This window comes from Nerophis lumbriciformis, linkage group LG19 (genome assembly GCF_033978685.3).
Source record: "Nerophis lumbriciformis linkage group LG19, RoL_Nlum_v2.1, whole genome shotgun sequence".
NCBI lineage: Eukaryota > Metazoa > Chordata > Actinopteri > Syngnathiformes > Syngnathidae > Nerophis > Nerophis lumbriciformis.
This window is the reverse complement of record NC_084566.2, coordinates 25,466,149-25,488,394: the sequence shown is the minus strand read 5'-3', so window position 1 is coordinate 25,488,394 and position 22,246 is coordinate 25,466,149. Positions and strand designations below refer to the sequence as shown.

The following is a 22,246-nucleotide window of genomic DNA, read 5'->3' as shown; positions in this document are numbered from 1 at the left end:
TGCAGTGAAATGACCCCCACACTATCCCCCACTTTAAGCCACGCCCCCACCCTGTGCTGTGACGTCACGCAGCATCACAGGAAACATGTCAATGGGAACTTGTATACTCAAAGTGATCAACTGACTCAACTGCAGAGAGTGTCCCGCGTAAATGAAGGTTAAGTCCCTTGTCGAATGGTGCATTTATTTAATTAACATGTTACAATATAAAGTGTATCCCTAAACTAACAAAGCCTTGACCTTTTCTTTCCCAGTGACTCCACCTTGAGGAGGATGAATTCACACGATGGAAAGAACCTCCTGGACACTTGATTAGGTACACCTGTGCGTAAACCATGGCTGCTTCTTCAAGTCACACTTGCATAAAGTGCACGCGCGTGTGCGTGCTCATCGAGCTGTGAAATAATGACGGGGACGTGCATAAAGTGGGTAAGCGTGTGCGCGCGCGCGCGCTCATCGAGCTGTGAAATAATGATGCAGATTAGATGGGAAGAATGATTGATTAAATATGTGGCTGGGACCATGTGACCGATGTCTTTGTCTATCAACAGCCATTTTTAATTGACTGATGATTAAAATGATAACTGATTATAGTGATGAGACTTTTTCAAATCAGATTTGACACTAAATATTACATGATGGAACAACAGCGACATCCAGTGGCGAAATACTGTTCAATATTACGACATGCCGGGACAACAGCGACATTCAGTGGTGACATACTGTAATTACTACACTATGTTCTGCTGTCTTGTCTGTAAACCACTTGACCGTCACATATTTCTGCACATCCATCCATCCATCCATTTCCTACCGCTTGTCCCTTTTGGGGTCGTGGGGGGTGCTGGAGCCTATCTCAGCTGCATTCGGGCGGAAGGCGGGGTACACCCTGGACAAGTCGTCACCTCATCACAGGGCTAACACAGATAAACAGACAACATTCACACTCACATTCACACACTAGGGCCAATTTAGTGTTGCCAATCAACCTATCCCCAGGTGCATGTTTTTGGAGGTGGGAGGAAGCCGGAGTACCCGGACGGAACCCACGCAGTCACAGGGAGAACATGCAAACTCCACACAGAAAGATCCCGAGCCTGGGATTGAAGTGCTCATTAATTTTGTCATATGATAAATGTAGCTTAACATCTTACGAATTACATATCCTACAAAGTGAGACCTACACTGTTACAATGTCCATTTCTCAGATGATAAACTTGTTGATGACTGAAATATGCTGATAGCAACCTAACCTATACACCCCCTTCCCCTCAACCCCCTTCACATCAACACCCCCCGGATTGTAAATAATTCAATGTATATACTCTGATGATTAACTTGTATGATGACTGTATTGGTTAGTGTCCGCCCTGAGATCGGTAGGTCGTGAGTTCAAACCCCGGCCGAGTCATACCAAAGACTATAAAAATGGGACCCATTACCTCCCTGCTTGGTACGCAGCATCAAGGGTTGGAATTGGGGGTTAAATCACCAAAAATGATTCCCGGGCGCGGCCACCGCTGCTGCCCACTGCTCAACTCACCTCCCAGGGGGTGATCAAGGGTGATGGGTTAAATGCAGAGAATAATTTCGCCACACCTAGTGTGTGTGTGACAATCATTGGAACTTTAACTTTAACTTTTATTATGCTGTTGGTATATATGTGTACAATGAATTGATTAACATAGACCCCGACTTAAACAAGTTGAAAAACTTATTCGGGTGTTACCATTTGGTGGTCAATTGTACGGAATATGTACTGTACTGTGCAATCTACTAATAAAAGTTTCAATCAATCAATCGATTGAATATTAATTACTTTTATGATCGTAGTTCTATAAAACAATAGTTATTGTTACACAAAATACATTCATATTGATTTATATATGGATATAAATATATACATGTATATGTATATTTACAGGGGCGCCGCTAGGGATTTTGGGCCCCATGAAAAGAATCTTTACAGGGCCCCCAACACAGTGTCATTATTTTTTCTGTATTATAATTTCATCATCATTAGGGGCCTCTCTGGGCCCCCCTCCATCATGGGCCCCTAGAATCCGTCTCCTTTACCCCCCCTTTTCGGCGCCCCTGTATATTTATACATTTACAGTACAGGCCAAAAGTTTGGACACACCTTCTCATTCAATGCGTTTTCTTTATTTTCATGACTATTTACATTGTAGATTGTCACTGAAGGCATCACAACTATGAATGAACCCATGTGGACTTATGTACCTGACAAAAAAAAGGTGAAATAACTGAAAACATGTATTATATTCTAGTTTCTTCAAAATAGCCACCCTTTGCTCTGATTACGGCTTTGCACACTCTTGGCATTCTCTCGATGAGCTTCGATATGTAGTCACCTGAAATGGTTTTCACTTCACAGGTGTCATAGTTTTGATGCCTTCAGTGACAATCTACAATGTAAATAGTCTTGAAAATAAAGAAAACACATTGAAATGAGAAGGTGTGTCCAAACTTTTGGCCTGTACTGTACACCTGTACTGTACACCTGTATATACATATATGTGTGTGTGTGTATATATATATATATATATATATATATATATATATATATATATATATATATATATATATATATATATATATATATATAAAACTGCAAATAGTTGTCCACTAGAGGTCAGGTTTATATACGTTTTTATTGCCATAATTTCTACCAAACACAATCAATCATACGTGAATAATAAAGACAATTATAATCCACACACACACACACACACACACACACACACACACACACACACACACACACACACACACACACACACACACATATGTACTGTATATATATATATATATATATATATATATATATATATATATATATATATATATATATATATATATATATATATATATACATATATATGTGCTATTTTGTCAATGTTATATATTTATTTGTTAACTATATCTACAAATGGTTGTTTACTAGAGGTCAGGTTTATCTAAGTTTTATTGCCATAATTTCTACCAAACACAATCAATCATATACGTGACAATAATGACAATGTAATCTATGCTCCCACGTAAAAACAGTGTCTAAAATTGCAAACCATAATGGCGTATAACTGTTACACGTTCACAAAAAATACGAGATTGGTAGATGTTGTATGACGATTATAAAGAATCATCCATCCATCCATCCATTTCTACCGCTTGTCCCTTTCGGGTATACAAGCTTATTTAAAGTAATATTTAAAGAACGATATAGTTGCGTCCGAAACGGCCTCTTCTTTCAATTAAATGCGAGGTAAAACACTTTCTAGTGATTCCGATGTTTTATTTCTAATCATTTCATTGATTAGTTGTTTACGTCCACAGCGCTCCGGTTGAGTCGTGCTTTTACTATGAAGAATAACCCATCATACTTCCGGTGTTTTCCCATCGCTCTTGGCTGCCGTCAGCTCCTCTAATGAGACTTTGTTCATTTGCCGCCTCACAGCGACTAACAAGCGAGGACATCGTTGTTTGCGATTGTCAGGTCAGTGAAGCTTCACATTGCCATTGTAATTGTTATTAATTAACAGTTGAATAAAGCCTGCGGGCTAGCTGCATGCTAGCTAGCTGTGTCATCCTGGGAATACTCTTCACAATAAGACGCCGACGCAGTGTGAAGCTTTGTTACGGTAAAAAGACAATAGGAGCTTCGAAAAAAAGATAGTTTTGGAATCATTGAAATATTTACATCGTCTGTGGAACTTTAAACATGTCAGTCATTCATTTGGACGTCCGTCGACTAGCAGGTCATTTTGGCCAACGTCAATATGCGCAATCTAGACTGACCGAATTTATTAGTAGATCCATTCAGCAATGTGTGCCAAAAATGATGCACTATAATTGACGACGAATAAAAAACTAAAAAACACAGTAATACATAACTGACGACATGTAGTCAGCATGTTCTTATTTGAGCCCGAATCGGTTTTTGTTTTTTTTATCACTAAATTGTTCTTAGACGGTTTTATTTTGAAGCAGTGACTTCCGGTGAGTGTGTTTCGATGTGTTTTGAATAGAGCTGCTGCTGAGCACTGCGGTGTTTGTCCTCGCTGCTTCGTCACCTCACATCTCGTAAGGAGCGCTCGACGCTCGTTCTGTAGTTTTTTTTATTGTATTATTTCACACAAAGCCAATGGATTTGGGCGTGAGAAATGAGCAGTAAGCCTGCTTGGAGGCGATAAGGCTGGGAGGGGAGATGCCCTTGACTGTGGGGGGAGTCGAGGGGGAGGCAAGTGTAACAGTGTGATCCTGTTGGCAGGGCAGGCTGGGATGCAGCAGCTCTGCAGCCTCCGCAGGCTCACTTCATCCCAGCAGCACAAGCCCAAAGGACGAGGACGAGCGTCAGTCTGGTTGTGGAGCTGCTGCCGGACCTGATAGGAGGCCTCGCCCGGGCAGAAGGACATCAACAAAGGTGCAGATAGGCTCTACTCAAAGCTGACATCATGGCCATCATCCTGTGAGGCGCTCTAGACTCGGACCCAGAGGACACAACAATGACGGAGCGTGAGGAGACCGAGTTGTCCGTGTCCCTTCACAAGGAGGACGGCATGTCCAGCGAGACGGAGGAGCCAGGTACGAACGTCACATGTCAAAGTGTTCCCGTGTTAAACCCAGCGCCGCCTCCAGGGGAAACCTTACTGTCTCCTTCGGTGTCCGTCATGGCAGAGGAGAGCTCAGAGTTCATCCAGCCGCCCGCCAACGTGGACGCCGTCGACTGCGCGTCCCGGTCCAAGTACTTGCCCAAGGCGGGCAAGTCGGCGCTCAACCGGCCCGGTTCGTACACCGAGACATCGGCGGTGCGGCGTAACAAGAAGGTGGCGAGGAGAAAGCCTGTGGGCTACTTGTCCTCCAGGCTGGCTCAGCTCGGCGTGCCTAGCAGGAAGTACCTGGCGCTCATCCTGCAGGACTCGCGCTGCTTCCTGTTCTGCATGTGCTACTTGACTTTCATCCAGTCCCTCATGGTGTCCGGCTACCTCAGCAGTGTCATCACCACCATCGAGAAGCGCTATAGCCTCAGGAGCTCAGAGTCAGGCCTCCTGGTCAGCTGCTTTGACATCGGCAGCCTTCTGGTGGTCGTCTTCATCAGCTACTTTGGCGGGCGGGGCCAGAGGCCACGCTGGCTGGCGGTGGGTGGGGTCTTCATTGCTGTGGGCGCCGCCCTCTTCTCCTTACCGCACTTCATCTCCCAGCCCTACCAGATCCAGGAAGTCAACTCATCCTTGGCCAATGAGGGTCTGTGCATGAACAGCAACGCCAGTGGCAGGGACCGAGTGGACATCACTTCCTGTCCCAGGGACCAGGAGGGCAATGAACACAACCTCTATGTGGCGCTCTTCATCATCGCGCAGATTCTGGTTGGCATGGGCTCCACGCCCATCTACACCCTGGGCCCCACCTACCTGGACGACAACGTCAAGAAAGAGAACGCCTCGCTCTATCTAGGTAAGCTTGGACAGGTAGTTGTCAAATCACATTTCTTATTTAGACCAGTGGCCCACTGCTGGTCGCGAGATAAAACAAAAGCCGAATTATAGCGTTGGGTCAGCGTACTGGCAAAATATCCGATGCCTGGTACCTTTTAATAACCTGCTGTTTACTTTCTAAATGGAGATAAAGTCTTATTACATTTTGTCTTAATGGCAAGACAGAAACTTTTGCTTTTCATTCAGTGTTTTATTCTACCATCACGGTGTCTTTTCCACTAATTACTTTCTTCAGACTTTTGATCGGCTGATATTACAAATGTTATTATTTGTCCCACCATTAGGGCCGACTGAGGTCTGAAACTCTTAAAAAGTTGTGAGGCCCAAACGACTTAGTAGCCTCAAAACCTATAAACCTCTGCTAATACCAAGATGGTTGGCCAGGATCCACAGAAGCGTTCGCCCCGGTAGCCTCAAACAAGCTGCAGCTTCATCAAAGTAGTAAACCAGGATTGAAAAGGACAAGGAGGCGGGGCTTACATTCCTCAACGCGGACAACAAAACAGGGTCTCTCTCGTGGAGCCAACATGGAGCACTAACTAAATGCAGGCATTAACGCAAAGATTCCTCATTGGTGGTGTGAGAAAGGTTGAAGTGTTATTGACAGACAACACACATTGTCTGTCGCTAGTCACCTGTTTGTGGCTGCGATGGAGGAATGCAGGCTAATTGAAGATGTGTTGCATTCACGGACAGCAAACCTATGAACGTACCTAGAAAGCAGTGTTTCTGGCTACAAATAATATCAATATTAATAATAATTGGAAAATGCAATTTCTGTAGAAATTGTGTGTGAATGCGGAAAAGCCTAAGCCTAACTTATACTGTATACTAACAGTTGCTTGCTCGCCAGATAGTGTCAAATACAAATCTTGTCAAAATACAAATCTTAGGTGCATATCTGCGAAATGAGCTGGAAAGCTAGCTTGCTAATGTTAGCCAGCGTAAAATACCAAACTATTTGTCTATGTATACAGGCAAAATTAGATAAAAGCTAGCATGCTAACAATTATCATGGGTCAATCAACAAAAGATGTGACTCAGAAGTGTATACCAGCAAAAAAAAAAGTTGGCATGCTAATGTTAACATGGCAACAGTTATGTGTCAAGTACTAAAATATATAACCCTGATGTGTGTACCTACGCAATTAGCTAAAAAAGCTAACATACTAAGTTTAGCATGCCAGCAATTTATTAACATTAACAAGGAGCATTTTTGACTTTGGAACGGTTTGAATTGAAGAAATTTGGAAGTTTGAAAAATTGCCCATTCCTTTTCAATGGGTAAAAATGTCCGAGGAATTCTGGGAAATGCATGAATGTTTGTGTTAGTTTGAATGTCTAGGATGAGTGAAATGGTTTGGGAATGGGAAATGTGGACGTTTAAAAAAATTGTCCATTAATTTCGAATGGGGAAAAAAATGTCCCAGAAAATAGGGAATTCCTGGAAATGTGGGAATTTCGGGAAAATGAATAAATTGTAGCACAAGTGTCATGAATGTCAAGCTGACGGCAGCGTTGAATGGGTCCTCGCGCCCCCCACATATTTTGGGGTTAATGCTGGCACCGAGTGACACTGGGACTAATTCAGGCAGTGACCTTCGCATAGGCGGTATGGTGTCATCTTTACCATACGCACCAATTATGATTAAGAGTTAACGTTAAGAGTTTCACTGACAACCAAGGTTCGTCACCATGCCACGCCCACATCCTACGGCGTAGGCTAAAATAATTCCCAATTTGTCATCCTCCATCTGTCCAGTATCCGCGATTAAGTTAAAAAAGTTAAAGTACCAATGATTGTCACACACACACTAGGTGTGGCGAAATTATTCTCTGCATTTGACCCATCACCCTTGATCACCCCCTGGGAGGTGAGGGGAGCAGTGGGCAGCAGCGGTGGCCGCGCCCGGGAATCATTTTTTAGTGATTTAACCCCCAATTCCAACCCTTGATACTGAGTGCCAAGCAGGGAGGTAATGGGTCCCATTTTTATAGTCTTTGGTATGACTCGGCCGGGGTTTGAACCCACAACCTACCGATCTCAGGACACTCTAACCACTAGGCCACTGAGTAGGTACAGTTTGGGCTCACTCGGTCACTGTCCCAGAGACGAGTTGGACCCCTGGTTTTGGCTCAAAATGGTTGGTTCAAACCTAAATGACCGACTTCCTGTTTGTTTGCGAACATGGCTTTCTGAGACTTTTGTGTACATTCTGTCATGGCTGACATCTCCACCAAAAAAGTAAAATTGGTGGTAGTGGATACATACGGTATTTTTTTAATTACAGGGGGCGCTACTGAATATGTTTTTGGGGATTGTTTTTGCGCTTGTGGACTTTGGAGAGTTTTAATTTATGTTAAAGGAGACCTATTATGCAAAACCAACTTTTCTAAACTATTGGTACCTGTTTTTGTGTATTTGGGATCTGCATAAGTCCCGAAAATTAGAAATCAAGCCATGTAGACATGGTGGAGATATTTATAAAACAATCTTGTCTTCCTTCATACTTCCTTCAAACGAGCCATTTGGAATTTGCCCAAATTGTGACGTTTTTTCTAAGTGTAACGTCAGCGGACATCTTCATATATGGAGATGTCCTTTGCACGAGTTCACCATTGTAGTCTGATGCTGTAGTCATTAAGATTCTTATTTTTCTCTGTCCTCTTTATGTGGGGCAGACTGGCTCGTACATGCACATGCATCCTCCACTTTAGCTATTACTAATACGAACTGGCGTATAGTTCTAACTTATAAATGTCTATAGATTGGCAATGGAAGCGCTAAAAACTACAACATGGATGATGAGGAGAAGACACAGTCAATGTGGAGGCACGCAAATAAGGCCGCCCAAAAAACGGCGCATCCTGAAGAGACGGTCAGAAAGCGGCTTGAAGATGGTCTGTAAAACATAAAATATGCACAATTTTGACCAAAGAACAACCATTACATATTCTGTAGACCACAAGGAAGTGTTTTACATGTAGAAAAAAATCCTAATATGAGCTCTTTTAAGGCCCCCAAACATGTGTGGAAATGCACGGATTAATGATGATAAACATTGCTGTCCCTGCAGGGACTTGGCACTGTATTGGGCACCGTATCACATGGTGCTATGACCCTAATAAATAAAGTTATGTGTAGAAGTGAACCGTCACTAAAGTGGGACTACAAAGGGTCAACTCTGTGCTCAAGGTCCTCTACGCTGCTTCATTATTGTGTCCGAGACACATGATGTCCTTAGTCAATCTGTCCACTCGGCAGCATTGCCATGGCGATGGACCGCGGTTCAATGCATTTATTCCCCACACTCCCTTTTAGCGGGGCCGATCGATTGGATGGCTTGGAAAAGCATTGGGGTTATTTCCTGGCTGTGGTCCAGCTTAAACAGTCTCAAAGTTATTTCAGGTTCAGAACCCTTTTCGTCTGGGTTAGGTTCTGTTGTCAAGACTGGAATTCTGTCTGCGTGATTGGACAAAGAGGGAGAAGAAGCAAGACTCTGCTGTCTGGTGAAAGAAACATTGTGTCGTCTCCAACATGCCTTATTGCCATCAGCTGTGGGCCGAACATTCCGCTCGGTGGCGGCCCGCTTTGCATTAGCCTACATATGAGCTCATGGCCAAAGGCGGGAATAGCGGAGCACAGGCCCGCTTTGTGAGCCCGCTGAGAGACGCTCTGTTTGGCTGCCGTGCGAGACACGCTTGACATTTTCATAGCACTCTGGGCCCATGTTAAACACCGCCGCCGTATTGCCACGCTGTTAATGAAGTAGCATTTTCTAGTTCATTTAAAATAGTGCCACTTGCTGGTGTGGAGGATCATAGCCAGGAGTGTCAAAGTAGTGGGGCTAAGTGGTAATGTTGTATTGGGGCCCAAAACAGGAGGTGGGTAAGGGGCTGCTCAATTGTATAGTTTGAAGATTTGTTTCTATAAAGTTATAAACAAAACAACATCATAAATGTTCATTTCAAATTAATGTAGCCCTGAAAGTTCAATAATACGGTTGCTTCAATCCAATTAAGAATGTCTAACTACCTATACACCACTACCAAAAATGCATTATTGTTCATTCCATCTGGATAGTGGCAAACCTAGCTTCTAGTACTTCACGCAACACAGATGTCACAATGTCATCAAAGCTCACCAGCATTTTGGAGCAATGATGACGTGAGAGAAGAGAGGTAAAAATACTATGTTAAGTTTAACTTTTGCATCTCATTGCCTACAACTTTGGTGCGATCAAAGAATCTTGATTAAAGTTACAGCGGCGTCACTGAAAGACAGAGGTAGACTTAACCTTCTGGAGATGCAATAATTATAATGTAATTTTATCATAATAATGATGTATTATTGTGATTCAGATTGTCCACAGATGATAATTCTATGTGTATTAGATCATCTCTACTTTACACTCTGAAGTAGAGGGAAATTTCAAAGATTTATAATCCTATTTAAATGAATAATGACAGGTTATATATTCTGGCCACTTTACATTAAATGTTTCAGCTTTTTTGTATAAAAAATACAATTTTAAAATGTAAACAAAACCAAATGGTTTCATCTAGATATGTTGATCCCATCTTTAAAAAGTCCAAAAATGAATGAAAGATTTTACATGTTTTAAAAAGCTGGTTTCAAACAAATCCATGCAATAATTTGTTTTTTAGTTCATGTTAACATACCAAGTGTGTGTTTATGGCACTACAACCTTGGGGTTAGGGTGCTAGAGGGGCTACTTTAGGAGTCTTGTGTATGGGGACCCAAAATTTGGTGCTACGCCCTTTGTCATGGCATCTTAGGTTTGCTGTCATCTTAGCTGCTTGGTGCCTCGTTATGCTGGCAAAGGGGAAACCATCCTATGTTACCAGAACACAACATTGGTTATCAGTTGCTTATTTCTATGTACTTTTATTCAAATAGATATTTTCTGCATTTTAAACCATCTGCAGTTAATACACCCCATTAATAATGAAACTGTGCCATAACACTTTGTGTATTGTGCCGGGAGAATATGCTTTATATGGGCCAAGAGGCAATTATGGTGTGTGTGTGCGCATGAGTGACTGCTATCAATTTGCTTGTGTCTTACTCACACACATGAATATAGAGGCTGTGTGTGTGTGACTCATAGCATTCTGAATTGTTTGAATTCTGCCGCATTTGTTTTAATGATTATTTCACTGCTTGAAATGATGCCTGACGAAAGTGCAATATCCACTCACTGGTCGTTTTATTTGGAACACCTGTGCCACAACAGCTTTATCAGAAATTCTGGTGCGGGGGTTGAGAGCATATTGGTCAGAATCGGGCCAGGAGAAGTGTGTTCGGGCGGGACGCCAGGTTACATTTCACGGCGTGTCGGGTCCTGATGCGGACACTGGTGACCCGCTGGGAAGTGGCAAGGAGACAGCGCTGTGTCAGCAGGTTGCTGTGACAACGCCACGATGGCACACAACGTTTCATTGTGTCTTGTCCTTTTCATGTCGGCCCGACCTGACCGGCCTCCGCTGTCTGTGTCTCCAAACTCTTGGTCACGTGACTCCTCGCTCAGCAGAAAAAAAATGCAGCTGTGGTTTTACGTCCACTGTGGGGCCGTCCTTTCAGAATAACGGTCATGTTTATTTTTCTTTTACCTCCACCGTGGAGTTTGTTGGTATGCTTGTTTGTGAGTTAACAGGATTTGGACCCAAGGAACTGGGTCCTCAGCGGGTCAGTCAGTGGATCATGGAATTATGTGTTCAGAAAACCAACTCCGCCCCCTTTTTGGTCATCAAGTCACATGTTTAAGCGCTCACGTTTTACGTGGTCTTAACGCAACACTCTGACCTCTTGACATCTGTCGGGCCCACATCATCAGGTCACTTGATCCCTCATCTTTGGGTCAAATGTCATATGGCTAAGAGTAACGATGAGCATATTTCACATAAACGTGTAAAGTGTGAAAAGATCATCATTATGTTCCATCTCTCTCTGCCGTGATATTCCTGCTCCTATTTTAACCCGTCATGCATCACGTTGCGTAATGTGGCCACAGGGTTTTCCCTGTCCTCCAGCGAAATGAGGGATTATCCCGCATGCATGGTACCGGCCCCTCTTGGAAAGCCCTCATCTTCCTCATCCTCCCCTGGTGATGTAATGAGACGCCAAGCCAAAAGATAAGCGTCCTGAGTTGTCAGGAGCAATGATAGTCACTTTATTAGGTACACCTGCAGTATAGTCACTAGAGCAAGGAGGTCCAAACTTAGTCCACTGAGGGCCGCATGGAGGAAACATTTAAGGGTTTAAAGGCCGCTTGGATATCCTTTGCATTTTAATTCAATATGCTCAAATCAATATCGTGTGAGTCAAGATGTGCTAAGCAATGGCATAAACGTCAAGAAAAACCGCCTGCCTCTATGAGCTTTGTGGTGACAAAGTGACTCTCTTGAAATTCTTTAGTTCTTATTATTTACCATTAACATGATTATTGCAGCAACAAAGTCAACTTTTTGATAGCTTAAACATAATTAAAAACTTAGCAAATCTTGCCAATACGTAAATCTTGGTCCGTACTTTGGACACCCTTGTAGTCTATTTACATATTATATATGGGGGTGGAGGGTTAGTGTGAATAAGCGCATGTAAAAAGTCAATTAATGAATGACAGGGCGATTAATATAAAAATCGCTATAAAAAAGCAGGGAGCATGCATAACCTCGCAAACTTACTTGGGCAGAGCTCTGGAAAGCTGAACCTCTGCGCACAAAGTTCCTCATTCAATCTGTTTACGATGTTCTCCCAAGCCTGGTCAACCTGCACACCTGGGGCCTAGCAGACACTCCGGAGTGCAATCTATGCCAGAGGAGGGGCTCCTTGGCGCACAATCTGAGCTTTTATCCAATATCTCTACGGTAGGCACCAAGACCAAGTTTTGAAATCTTTGGCGGATTCCATCTACACAACGATACACAACAGCAAGATCCAGATTGCCCTGAAGCAGCCAATTGCCTTCATAAAGCAGGGCAGAAGGCAAACCACCGACCCAACTCATCAGGGGGGCTCCCGACTGGCAGATTCCAGTTGACCTGGGAAGGCAACTCAACTTCCCGGCCAACATCGCTACCACTTCACTCCGCCCAGACATCGTGTTAACATTGCAGTCAACCAAGCAAGTGGTAGTAGTGAAGCTGAATGTCCCCTAGGAGAACCGGATTGGCTAACCCAATGAGCGCAAGAGGGCCAAATACTCCGAGCTCACCGCAGAGTGCCAAAGCAGTGGCTGGAAATCCCGCTGCGAACCAATGAAAGTCGGTTGCAGATGTTTCGCAGGTCACTCCATACAGGGAGTGTTCAAACTCCTTGGCATCAGAGGACTGCAGTCAAGAAAAGCCACCAAGAACATCCTCGAGGCCGCAGAAAAGGCCTCCTGGTGGCTGTGGATCCATGGGGGGATCCGTGGTACGCTACTTGGACACATGGCAAATGCAGCATATGGTATTTTTCCAGTGTTCAAGGTACATCTTTCAAATTGTATGAAGTATGCAATCAGATCAATATGCAGGACACTCCGTTTAATACAAACAATAGTTCACAGTTAATTTTTGATGTGTGGTACTGATTCAGTGAACTATTATTAGTTATGTTATACATACTGTTCATTTAATTAATGCACCTACTGCTCCTGGTGCTCTTAGCTATAATTTCCACAGGACGTGGACTTTCTGACCCGATGGAAGCTTTCAAGGCCCCTGCCAAGGAATGTACGCCGTTAATTCCCCCTAATTAGAGAAATCTTATTTCTAACGCTCACATGACCCGCACGCATGCACCCACACAGCCTTTATTGTCCTCCATTAGCGCTCGTGGAACAGTTATGTAACCTTTTAAATGCGTTAAGATTATTGTCACAGACATCCATGCTGACGCTGTCAAACTCACCACAGTTTGCATGAACATCAGGTTCAGTGAAACCTTTTGATATTTACAAACTTCAAAACCTAAAAACCCATTTAGAAAAATTCACGAATCGTCACAAATTTTGTCATGCACAAAAAGTCAAAAGAATCCATGTTTGCAAACGAACAGGAAGTCAGCCATCTAGATTTGGATCAGCCATTTTGAAGTGTCCAAACCAAGGAGAACCATATGCATGCAAAGTACACATGGATGTATCATGGTGGTGAACTTTTTGCCTTCGCCAATGACCATCAAAGTGTCATAACTTGACTGCAAATGGTCATGCTGTAGTCCAAAATCAATAGGCAAGTGAGAATCCAAGCCCAAATACTACAGTATGGCTCACAAATGACACCACCACAAAGTGACTCACCCCCTAAAAACGTTAGAAATAATTACAATGCCTGGTGCACAATAAAGTGTGACAAGTGATTAGAAACGTTTGTTACATTTTTACTCCGGATGTCCCGATGCAACTTTTTTACTTCTGATAGTTACCTATATTGTAGACTTGAATATTGGTTAATACCAATATTGATCTGATACATCAGCAGGAATCATACACACTTATTATTTTGTAGTGTGTAATGTTAGAAAAGGCTTGATCAAGGGAAATTACTCAAGCAGAGAACAATAGTATGTGTAAAAAAACACTAACCCGCTATTTATTATTAACCGTCTGGAATGGACTTATGCTTTTTTAAGTTGGAATAGTGTATATATATATTTTGTAGTTATACCTACTTACAACAATAATTCATGAGGCAGAAACAGACACATTTATTATTGGATATATTTTACAACTTTGAATCTGTAAGTAATATACATTATTTGTTTGTATTGACTAATGTGGTGTGTTATTCTGCGATTTAAAAAAAATGTATTACGTATGTCTAGTAGAGGTGAGAATCTTTGGGCACCTCACAATTAGATACGATTCCGATTTTTGGGGTGACGATTCAATTTGGAATCGATTGATTCAACACGATTCTCAATTCAAACTGATTGTTGCAGTGTATTATTTCGTAAATAAATTATCATAAAACATTTTCATAACAGGTTACAGGTTACAAAACCTCCTTTTGATTGCTGTTGTATGACGTATAGATGCACCAAGCAAACATGGAGATGACCAGATCGTATAGATTATTCGATATCCACATCGGATCGGCATGGCGCTGACTTTATTGTCAAGTAAACGTCAACTGCCTGTGATATCCTCAGTAGGATCATAATTCATATTCCCATTCATGGCTTGGAGAAGTTGAAGCATCTTGCAGCTGTGACAGTCTTCCTCTCTCCTCATCATCAGCCATCATGTACGTGATGGGAGCGCTGGGCCCGGCTGCCGGCTACCTGTTGGGTGGCGTCCTCATCGGCTTCTACGTGGACCCCAAGACTGCGGTCAACATTGACCAGAGCGACCCCCGCTTCATCGGAAACTGGTGAGAATTTCTAGTCAGTGGTGGCGACTCAGCTGACATGTGGCTGAAAACGCAGCAACATACTGACTTCCTGTTGATCTTTTCCAGGTGGAGCGGTTTCCTGCTGTGCGCCGTGGCCATGCTGCTGGTCATCTTCCCCATGTTCACCTTCCCTAAGAAGCTGCCACCCCGACACAAGAAGAAGAAGAGGAGGAAAAAGCTGAGTTTGGACGAGCTGTCCAGCGATGACGACGTCCTGAAGGAGAAGAGCAACAACGGCAAGAGCCAAGGGGTCACCTCGTCCATGGGCTTTGGGAGGGACATCAAAGGTAAACATGGCGTCTTGCTTTCAAGTCAGCTTTATTGACGGTGAACGCTTTTTGCTCGCAGACCTTCCCAAGGCGGCCGTGAGGATCCTGAGCAACGTCACCTTCTTGTTTGTCAGTCTGTCCTACACGGCCGAGAGTGCCATTGTCACCGCCTTCATCACCTTCATCCCCAAGTTCATCGAGTCGCAATTCGGCATCCCCGCCTCCAGCGCCAGCATCTACACAGGTCGGCCCGCAGCCGGCCCTAAGGTGGCGCGACGTGGAGCCTTCTAAACATGCTCTACCTCCTCTCCAGGCCTGATCATCGTGCCAAGCGCGGGCGTGGGCATCGTGCTGGGCGGCTACATCATCAAAAAGCTAAAACTGGGCGCCCGCGAGTCAGCCAAGCTCGCCATGATCTGTAGCGGCGTGTCTCTGCTCTGCTTCTCCACGCTCTTCATCGTGGGCTGCGACAGCATCAACCTCGGTGGGATCAACATACCATACACCACAGGGTAAAGTCAAAACTTTAAGAAATTTATATATATAAATATTTTTTTTACACTTGGAGTGCGGCATTAAACAGATGTCGCCTTACCCTTGTTGTCAGCGGCGGTCCTTGTCGGCCCATCTGTGGCTCATGTCCTGCAGGAATTGAGTGTTCATGGCCATGGAGCCAATCCAACAACAGCTTGGAATAGTTGATCTTTGGCCGGATGCCCTACTCGTATTGCCACTTTTCCCTTCTTTTTACACCCTCTCCTGCTTGAACATCCGCTCAGGGCTGTATAGGGCCATTGTACTATGGGGTGCGGGCACATGATTATGGCAACGATCACTTCAGTAGCTGATCATGTTGTCGTGTGCTGCAGGTCCTTGTTTGTTCTAGTTAATGGACTGAATCCTCACATGGATACAATTATACTTTGTCCCTGCTTATCTTTTATGCAGCGGTGAGTCAACGTGGTCTTTATAATAGTTTTAATTTGGTTTTGCAGCATCGCGGCCGCGTCCATACAAAAAGCCGAAAGAGATAATTGTTAATTTAGCATCGCTTCGAATGCCGTCATGGTGACACACTTATGGCCATATTTCTAAAACGACCGTACGATTTAAATTTATATTGCTGCCAAACCTTTTTCCGAAAAATATAATCATATTTTTTTATAGTTTTGTCCATTGTATTTTGTTTACATTTTCAATTAATGCAGAAGCTGCATAGCAGTTTTGAATTGGCTTCACTGCGGTAAAAGTACTTTTCTTTTCCCCTTTTTTTTACCTTTTGATGTAAACTTTTGATATTATCTGGAATATAAACACATAACTATTGAACATATTGGATTAAACTGTATTGTAGTTGTGAGAGTAGTCTTTCTGTTTATTGTGTATAACTGATTATTTATAGTAAATCTTTACATAAGTTGTAAAATTTAAAAAAATACATTAGTTCTTAATATTGTTTGTTGGTTGTGTCTCTTGTGCACACACTCATGCTCCCGTAGCCAAATCTACTTCTGGTTTCCAAGAGTAAAACAGTAAACCCTCGTTTATCGCTGTTAATTGGTTCGCCGTGGTAACTTGATTTCTGCAAAATAGCAATTATAAGTAAAAAAGTAGAAAATCTGTATACGACTTTCTAAACAAATCTTTTTAACATTAAAAAGCCCTCTAAACATGAAATAACACCCACAGAGTCATCTTTACAAGCCGCAAACTTTGAAGCGCGATGTGGCTGGAGACGACTGTATTACAATACTTACTAGGCTGCAGTCAGCTCTGTAGCGTGCTGCACAAGTAATATTACACACCGAAATGGGGCCATCGGGTCGCAAAAAGCCTAGGTGCCTGCAACCGCCACCTTGTTAACCACCAATTAGTGCCGTATTATTATCATTGTTCCATGTTACCTCAACCAAGGAGCTTGCATTGCAGTATTGTCCTCAAACAACCAGACAAGGTAGTTTGCATAGAAACGCTTGATGGAATATGAGAACAAATGTTGTATTTGGAATGATTTTATGTTTTTGTCCCGGAAAATGTGGAACTACAGGAAATGGTCATGATCGTAAAGTTGTTGTTGCTCCAGGCCGACGCTGACCATGACACAGAGGAACCTGACGGGAGGTTGCAACGTCAACTGCGGCTGCAGAATCCACGAGTACGCTCCGGTCTGCGGCTCCGATGGCATCACATACTTCAACCCCTGCCTGGCCGGCTGCGGCAGCGTTTCTAACGACAGCAGCGGTGTAAGACACGGCCGCCTCCCTTCTTTTCTCGCTCACTCGAGTTTAAACTGATCACACCATGTGGCCTTCAGGTTCGTAACTACTCAGACTGCGCCTGCGTCCAGAGCCGCCAGGTCATCACGCCGTCGTCCAGCGGGCCGGGCGGCAACCAGCTGCAATTGGTCATCGTCAAGACATACCTCAACGAGAACGGATACGCCGTGTCTGGGAAGTGCGACCGCACCTGCAGCACCCTCATTCCCTTCCTAATCTTCCTCTTCATCGTCACGCTCATCACCGCCTGCGCTCAGCCCTCCGCCATCATCGTCACCCTCAGGTACTTCATACTGCTAAGTTCAATCAATCACATTTTAAGAAGGTTAGCTGTTGTTATTCCTGTATCATGTGAACCAATGAATGCTGCAACTTCCTGTTTATGTTGGTGCCTCACACAAACGGCCAATCATAAATCTTCTTCTTCCTTAGATTCTTGTTGGCATGGCATCAATATATTGGCTGTCCAAGTAAAACCAAAAGTAACGAGTATCGATAATGCTCATTGAAAACATTGTGAAAGTATTCATTTTATTTTGAAAATATACTGATAGGTTCAGGCACCCCCCGCAACCCCGATTGGGACAAGCGGTAGAAAATGGATCGATGGACTAAAGTAAAATAAGTAAAGTAGAAATATTAAAGTATTATTTTTACTTTCACTATTTTATTGCAGAGAAAAAGAAAACAAAGGAATATTTGTAACACAAAATGAAGCGAATGCTGGTCCAGTGGTAATGTACCAACTATGGTAATAATAATAATTAATAATGATGCATCCTGATGAAAAAAGTCGATACTTTCTCTATCAATTAATAAACCAATTAACCCAATATAACATATTGTCCATTATGTCAAACAAAAATGATTTGTGACATGACAGAAGTAAATTTGGCTGGCTTTATATATAAAACTGAATTATATACCCAGATGTCCATCCGTCTTAAAAATCCAGCAGTGAAAATCAAAATGCCAATACTTTTTTTTTTTTATTCTTCAAAAGAGGATAAAGGTGAATTCAACACAAGTCTAAAACACCTAATAAAAGTAGTCGGAACTTTAAAACTCAGGCTCTAAATGCAAGGAAGGCTCGCTGCTAATGTGCTAACTGCTGTGTTTGCAGGTCGGTCGCTGAGCAAGAAAGACCGTTTGCTTTGGGGATGCAGTTTGTCCTCCTCAGGACTCTTGGTGAGAACTCTCATTGACTTTTACAAGAAGGATGCCGTGCAAAATGCTTGTACCTAATGAAGTGTCCTAACTCTTTGTTGTCCTATCTGTGTTCAACGTGTACTTCCTGTCTTCCACTTCCAGCCTACATCCCGACTCCCATTTACTTTGGCGCCGTGATCGACACCACGTGCATGTTGTGGCAGCAGGACTGCGGCGTGCACGGCTCGTGTTGGGAGTATGACGTGACGTCGTTGCGCTTCGTGTACTTCGGCCTGGCCGCCAGCCTCAAGTTCCTGGGCTTCCTCTTCATCTTCCTGACGTGGTACTCCATCAAGTATAGGGAGGAGCGCGTGGAGCGCTGGCTGAAGCACCACCTGTCGCCCGTTGACACGGTGGGCAGTCTTGTGTGTCACCCGGGGGGCCACAAGGGCCATGCCCGCACACGCTCCTGCCCCGTCAACATACCCAGGAGCGACCACGCCGTTCACCCTGCTGGCATGCCGCCACGCGCCGGAGTCCTCAACCGTGGTGTCAGCACTCAGAGTTGCCCAGGCAATGAGTTGAAAGCAATAACCCCGCCCCCTCCCGCCGTTGTACCTCCACCTGCGCCGGCCCGCTCTTTGGAGCACGTCTCAGTCCGGGTCTGACTTTCACTTTTAAGAGGCGGACCAGAAGCCAATCAGCTCCGGACCTAAGGGGCAGTGGGCGGTGCCAACGATGGCGAGGGAGCCTCGTCCTGATGGATCTCTGCTTATTGAGCCGCCATGGCGTCCATTGCTCTTGATGCTCCGCCCCCTTCAACTGGGCTCCATGTGCCTTGTGTCACCTCACAGCGCTCGCACTCCCTCTGGTGGACTGTGGCCCCGCCTACACATACCTCAATTCAAACTGCCCCCACCCCCTTTCCCTGCTGCATTTGGTTCTGTCACCTTGAAGACTGGCGAGGACTTGACAGCCATTTTGAAGATTCTTGACTGACTGGCTATGAAGCTCCATCCCCACCGTCCCTGCCTGACACAATGACATAATGGCACAATGAAGGCAGGAAGTGTGTTACACACACACGTGAGGAGATTAATGGTTGAACCTGGAAAAAAAGTGAATGTTTTAGTATTCCTGTCCATCCTCTTTTTGATTCACTTCCTGTCGTCTTCACGGGCACATACACGCACGGTTTACTAACTCGCTGGCGTTCGTCAAATCTGGGCGTCACAAGCCGCAGGATCACTAAAGTAGGCGCTGTCACACTCTGGCTAGCTGGTCTTTATTAAAAACACATCCTCTGCTGATTGGTTGAGCTGCCTTGACGTCACATTATGCAGCATTCAGTCAGTCTTGCCCATGTGGCGACACCTGCTGGTAACACGTACAACTGCAACTAAAAAACATGCTGTGTCTCAAATGGAATACTTGTGTCAGTACACTTCAGTAAGTATGCTGTGTATACTGCGTGCTTAGTTTCTGATTGTGTGAATTTTGACAGTGTACAATAGTACTGTCACAAATCCATTACTGTTATTGTAGCGGTATTGACGATAATAATAGTTACCTTCTCTTCTTTTTATGGTGAATTGCAACCACTGAAGTTAGTCCACCCCCCTTCCACTACCTTACCAAGATGGCGTCTATTGAGGGTGCTGCCCCCCTTCCACTACCTTACCAAGATGGCGTCTATTGAGGGTGCTGAGTGTCCAACGCTGAACACTCACTATCTTGACGACAAAATCCGGGTACTGACAGTGACATGCACTCAAGAAATTGTAATGTATGTAAGTACATACTTATGCACTCAAGTGACTTAGTGTAAGTACACACTTGGCACTCAAGTGACTTTGTGTAAGTACACATTTGGCACTCAAGTGACTTTGTGTAAGTACACATTTGGCACTCAAGTGACTTTGAGTAAGTACTTTCTTATGCACTCAAGTGGCTTAGTGTAAGTACACACTTGGCACTCAAGTGACTTAGTGTAAGTACACACTTGGCACTCAAGTGACAGTGTAAGTACACACTTGGCACTCAAGTGACTTAGTGTAAGTACACACTTGGCACTCAAGTGACTTAGTGTAAGTACATACTTATGCACTAAAGTGACTTAGTGTAAGTACACACTTGGCAGTCAAGTGACTTAGTGTAAGTACACACTTGGCACTCAAGTGACTTAGTGTAAGTACATACTTATGCACTCAAGTGGCTTAGTGTAAGTACACACTTGGCACTCAATTGACTTAGTGTAAGTACACACTTGGCACTCAAGTGACTTGGTGTAAGTACATACTTATGCACTCAAGTGACTTAGTGTAAGTACACACTTGACACTCAAGTGACTTAGTGTAAGTACACACTTGGCACTCAAGTGACTTAGTGTAAGTACACACTTGGCACTCAAGTGACTAAGTACATATGTATACACTCAAAAGACTATGTTAAGGACACAATTATGTACTTAAAAGACTAAGTTCAAGTACACACTTAGGCACCCAAAACAGTGAATGTACAGTCAAAGACTAAGTGTACAATAAGTTATACAGTCAAAGGACTACGTGTAAAGTTAAAGTACCAATGATTGTCACACACACACTAGGTGTGGCGAGATTATTCTCTGCATTTGACCCATCACCCTTGATCACCCCCTGGGAGGTGAGGGGAGCAGTGGGCAGCAGCGGTGGCCGCGCCCGGGAATCATTTTGGTGATTTAACCCCCAATTCCAACCCTTGATGCTGAGTGCCAAGCAGGGAGGTAATGGGTCCCATTTTTTTTATAGTCTTTGGTATGACTCGGTAAGTGCACACTTGTGTACACAATAGGTTTAAGTTAACACGTATGCACTCAAAAGACTAAATCTAAGTTGACTAGGTGAAAATATGCACTTGTGCACTGAAATTACTTAAGTGTAACTAAGTACACACTGGTGTACACACACATATGCACCCAAAAGAGTTGGGTTTAAGTAGACCATTGTGTGCTCAAGACTCAGTGTACAGTAAGTGCACACTTATGCACTCAAAGTACTAATTGTAAGTACACTTATGTACTCATAAGACTAGGTTTAAGTACACACTTGTGTACTTAAGACTCAGTGTACTGTAGGTACACACTTATGCAGTCAATGGACTTAAGTGTAAGTACTCACTTGTGCACTCAAAAGGCCTAAGTGTAAGTATGCACTTAAAAGCAAAGTGAAAGTACAAACTTATGCACTCAAGAAGCTGAGTAAAAATACACGTATGCACTCAAAAGTCTAAATGAAAGTACACACTCATGCACTCAAGAAGCAAAGTGAAAGTACACACTTATGCATTCGAAAGACGAAGTGTAAGTACACAAGTGCACCAGTTGAGACACAGCCTGAGACTTTGTGTCAAGTCACGAATGATTCGATGAGAGCATTTCCGTGTAAAAGTAAGACAGACATCATTCCTAGTTTCCCGCCAAAGTGAGTCATGTGACCATCAGGCTGACGAACATACGGCGCTAGAAGCAATTTAGAATCAAAATTTTTATTCTTATCAGTATTGTTTCTTTTACAAGATCATGTCTTCTTGGTCTGTCAGTAAAATGTGAACAAAGAATAAAAGTGTTTGTGTCTATATTTGATGATTCATCACATTTTTT

General features: G+C 43.6%; 1 protein-coding gene across 3 annotated transcripts; it reads left to right on the top strand.

Moving 5' to 3' along the window:
- The first annotated feature begins 3,391 nt into the window (after positions 1-3,391).
- On the top strand, positions 3,392-22,223 carry slco5a1a (solute carrier organic anion transporter family member 5A1a). Of its 3 annotated transcripts, XM_061979115.1 has the most exons (11): positions 3,392-3,514; positions 4,289-4,602; positions 4,696-5,472; positions 14,762-14,894; positions 14,982-15,202; positions 15,264-15,428; positions 15,498-15,696; positions 17,268-17,427; positions 17,499-17,743; positions 18,584-18,648; positions 18,772-22,223. In XM_061979115.1, exons 2-11 carry the CDS (start codon positions 4,524-4,526, stop codon positions 19,275-19,277), a joined length of 2,550 nt encoding a protein of 849 aa, XP_061835099.1. In that variant the 5' UTR covers positions 3,392-3,514; positions 4,289-4,523; the 3' UTR covers positions 19,278-22,223. The 3 variants fall into 3 exon arrangements, with proteins under 3 accessions (XP_061835099.1, XP_061835097.1, XP_061835096.1); XM_061979113.1 differs by having other exon boundaries at positions 4,294-5,472; XM_061979112.1 differs by having other exon boundaries at positions 4,289-5,472.
- The last annotated feature ends 23 nt before the right edge of the window (positions 22,224-22,246 follow it).

What these genes read in the sequence shown, in the direction of transcription:
- slco5a1a (XM_061979113.1), top strand. Translation starts at nt 4,524, where the DNA reads ATGACGGAGCGTGAGGAGACCGAGTTGTCCGTGTCCCTTCACAAGGAG. An exon ending in CCCCGCTTCATCGGAAACTG is followed by an intron (nt 14,895 to 14,981) that starts GTGAGAATTTCT and finishes GATCTTTTCCAG; the next exon opens with GTGGAGCGGTTTCCTGCTGT. An exon ending in TGTCCTCCTCAGGACTCTTG is followed by an intron (nt 18,649 to 18,771) that starts GTGAGAACTCTC and finishes TTCCACTTCCAG; the next exon opens with CCTACATCCCGACTCCCATT.